The sequence below is a fragment of the Triplophysa rosa genome, linkage group LG14 (genome assembly GCF_024868665.1).
Source record: "Triplophysa rosa linkage group LG14, Trosa_1v2, whole genome shotgun sequence".
NCBI lineage: Eukaryota > Metazoa > Chordata > Actinopteri > Cypriniformes > Nemacheilidae > Triplophysa > Triplophysa rosa.
In genome coordinates, this window is record NC_079903.1 from 21494024 (window position 1) to 21498321 (window position 4298).

A 4298-nucleotide genomic window follows, 5' to 3' on the forward strand; every position below is an offset into this window, starting at 1 on the left:
CATCTGAAGCAGGATTACTCACTCCTCGTAGCGCGAAACTTAAGAACACGCAGAACACAAAGAGCGTTGGATGAAGTGGATATTAATCTATATCTATACAATCAAACTGCAAATGTGTCATATTGTTGGCTAGCAGCAATGATAAATGCCCGCCATATGCGCGCAACCGCGCGACCTGTTCGTCAGACACAGCAACATGCGCGTTACCTGTCAGACACAGAGACGTGAGCCTGCAGAAATATACATTTGATGAACATTAGGAAGAAAACTTGTTGATGGGCGTGTGGTTCACTGTTTACTGTTTGTTTACAAGTAAGAGCGTTTCACAACACACACGTGACACAACACGAGAAAACATGAGCTTTGTTCAAAAATGTGTATTTCATTTAAGAGAGCACTGCAGATGTTCTAGATCATCTTAGTAAATGCTCTGAGTTCAGTTCATGCTTTAGTTTGACATGGTCTATTATTCTAAATAAATTGTGTAAACTACATTGACATCAGGACTGGATGAAATTACAGAAATGCTCGTCTCTTCTGTGTTTGTCTATTCTTTAGTCTCTCTAGTATATTGCAAAGATATCTGCTTATGATAATTAAAAACATTGATTAAAATGTAATATTAAAATATTGGCGTTAATATTAATTTAATGTAGTAGGCCTATATAATCAGATACTAAGTAACTAGCTACTTGAGTAGTTTTTTCATTGCATACTTTTTTACTTTTACTCAAGTATTTTTTTAAATAGTGACTTTTACTTGAGTAACAATTTCTCTAGTTACTTGTACTTTACTTGAGTAAAGATTTTGGCTACTCTACCCACCTCTGAATATAGTGTAGATTATATTTAACCAACCGCATTGAACAACACCATCCACAATAAAACGTTATATTTATTTCATATTTATTAAAATACAATCAAACCGATCAACTCACATAAATATCTGAAAGTGAGTTATGTGACTGGTGAAAGAGAGCTTCAACAAGAAGTGAATCCCTTCCAGTAGAAGTTTTTGCATCCTGATTTGCGTTCTCGAGGAGGGAGTGCGTTCGTGTTCTCCACCGAGCGTTCCAGCTCCATACGCAGATTCTCATTGGCACCCGCTGGGGAAACATCATTCTCACGATCCTCCATGTCAGGCACAGACAGTGCAGAAAGTAGCTCCTCCAACTCCTTTCTAGTCCAGTCCTAAACACAAGAGATAATACTCCTATTAAATATAGATTAAATCAGAGTCATAAGACAACTAAACAATATGATCTACAGTACAATTGTCTCTAAAATTACTTTGTGTAAATAATAACATTTTCATAACTGTTCATACATGTCCTGGCTTTTAATTTGTACCCTTTGAATTCCTTTATTTTGAAACACAACAGTGTAAGTGGATCAGAACAGTGAAATAATTGCTTTGGGTTAAATATTATCTATTAAACATTACATGGCGTTTTTCATTCAATATAAAATATTATTTAATAACAAAAATAAAATTATTATTATTATTATTGTTGATGTTTATCCAAAACACTTTCAGTGCATCAAAGTATACATTTTATCATTATACGTTCCTTGAGAATTAAACCGCCACCCATGGTGAACATAGAATGGCAGATAACGAAAACAAGTGATGGTACGTGATGGTATGATGCTGCCAGCAACGGCAACATCCACAAACACACAAGTACCTTGTGGTTCACACTGAATGAAGTTTGTAGGACTCACCTGTGTGGCCACTCCAATGGCTTTTGCCCTCTGCAGAAGTCTGTGATGGCGAAGGTCCAGGTCTGGTCCCAGCTGGGCGTCTGCACTGCGGCCACATAGCACAACAGACAGACCCAACAGGACCAAGTAGCACTGAAGCTCACACAGTCTCATCTTAAACTTCTGATCCGGTCCGCTCGTGAAACGCTTCTCATCAGCTGGTGGTTCTGGAACTTCAGAAAGCCGAGGCGCTCTTTTTAAACACCCGGGATTGACTGACAGCTGCCGGGGTTGCTGGGTGATGGTGGATTGTGATGTCATAAAGCTTTTCGATTATTCTGCTCGCCCACTAATGGGATTCTCTCTCATTAAGATAATGCAACTGCACGAATCCTGACTTGACAATGACTTACGATGAAAGCATTAAACAGAATGGATTCAGCTAATCTAAAACAAATACAACAAAGAAATGCCTGGATGTGTGTTTCCCTTTCTGTGAAGCAAGTGCACAGTGACATAAGTGAAGAATAAATGCTTTTGTAAGCTTCTTAATTGATTCTGAAGGTGTCTAATGTGTCTTTTATGTGGTGTTAACACCAGAAGTAAGTGTGTTTGTGCTGAGACACATTCCATTTACATCACACATGCACCTCAGATGTCAAAGCTACATTGACAAGTTAAATGAACAAAATGGATGATTAATGAATGTTGAATAAAGTTAAAAGCATTGCTAAAAAGACACAGTGACAGGTTTGATTTGAAATAACATTAAAGCCACGTCAACAAAACAGGAGAACAGGAACATATTATTAAAGTATACTTGGATGTGCATCATTTTAACTTTTCTTAATACTTAAGGATTGGAAAGTTTTAGAATATGGCACACCACACAACTTCTTCACTTTTTGTGCTACCAATATGAATGATGCTCGGAATCTTGGTACGTTAAGGAGAGGGCAATGACCCACAACACCATGGCATTGTGACTTGCATGTATAAATCTATTACAGTATGTACAAAAAATGTTTATTATATACAAAAAAATGTCTTGGGTTTTGGCACTGTGATTAAAAGGAGTTCAAATATGTTTGAGCATTAACAGGTCTGAGACTGTGCCACTTTAAATGTCAGTTTCAATTTAAAGTAATGTGACAATGTTAACTTTACAATTCTTTATGAAAAAATATATTTGTAAGAAACTTCAGAAGTGGGTCTTTTGAAAAGACTATTCTGACATCTTGTGGTCAGTATTTATAGGTATTAAAGGGATGCTTCACCCAAAAATTCTGTCATCATTTACTCACCTTCGAGTTGTTCCAAATGTATAAATGTCTTTGTTCTGATGAACACAGAGAAAGATATTTGGAAGAATGCTTATAACCAAACAGATCTTGCCCCCCATTGACTTTTGGAACACAAAAGAAGACATTTTGAAGAATGTAGGACAGCAAACAGTTCTGGGGCACTTTTGACTACCATTGTATTTTTTTCCTACTATGGTAGTAAATGGGGGGCCAAATCTGTCTGGTTGCAAGCATTCTTCCAAATATCTTTCTCTGGGTTCATCAGAACAAAGACATTTATACAGATTTGGAACAACTCGAAGGTGAATAAATGATGACAAAAATTTTCATTTTTGGGTGAAGTAACCCATTTAATAAAGTATTATAAATTTGAAAAACAAATCTTGAACGTGTAACCAGGTTTTTAATTACATAAAACATTTGACTTGAAATGTCCCTGATGTCATTTCTTATCATAGGGTGAAAAAGATATTTTCATCTTAACTACAAGTTACACACAAGACAAGACATTATCCAAAATATGTATTGAATTAGTGCAATGGCACTACACAACAAAAACACAATAATCAATATGCACTGGTGAAGTGTTAAAAAATTAAAAACATTGCTTCTGCTTATTAAGATCAGTATGGATGAGAACTAAGCAGCTACAAAGACTGAATGATACAGCATTAAACATTTTACTTCCTATCAATCCGTCTTCTTAATGTTTACTACAGTCATAGAAACATGAAATGTACCTCCAGCCGAGATCATCAGATCTTTAACACAGCAGATAGTCGGCAGTTTTTAGTCAAATAAATATTCACTCCTAATGGTTGTTGTATATGATGTCACAAAATTCAAATGAAATGGCTAATGTCACCATTATCAGCATTAACCTTGTTAAAAATAGGTAAAGTTCCTTAATGAAATACGACAAGTGTCTCTTGAACACATAAATATACTATACAGCACACATATTTTCTTTAGTCAAACATGGTTTTCAAAAACGTTTCCTATTCATGCAACAAATAGCATCGCTAAAGGGACAGTTCACCCAAATGACAATTCTGTCATCATCTACTCACCCTCAAGTTGTTCCAAATCTGTATAAATTTCGTTTCTGCTAAACACAAAGGAAGATATTTGGAAAAATGTCAGTAACCAAACAGATCTCATCCCTCATTGACTCCCATGGTATTTATTTTCCCTGCTATGGCAGCAAATGGAGGATGAAATGTGTTTGGTTACTGACATTCTTTCAAATATCTTTCTTTGTGTTCAGCAGAACAAATACATTTACACAGA

General features: G+C 35.9%; 1 protein-coding gene across 1 annotated transcript; it reads right to left on the minus strand.

Annotated features, from left to right (window-relative positions):
* Window positions 1-877: 877 nt before the first annotated feature.
* Window positions 878-2584, minus strand: sst1.2 (somatostatin 1, tandem duplicate 2). The gene is made up of 2 exons (XM_057351508.1): window positions 1726-2584; window positions 878-1191 (listed from the first exon to the last, which is right to left on the minus strand). Exons 1-2 carry the CDS (start codon window positions 2023-2025, stop codon window positions 982-984), a joined length of 510 nt encoding a protein of 169 aa, XP_057207491.1. The 5' UTR covers window positions 2026-2584; the 3' UTR covers window positions 878-981.
* Between the last annotated feature and the right edge of the window lie 1714 nt (window positions 2585-4298).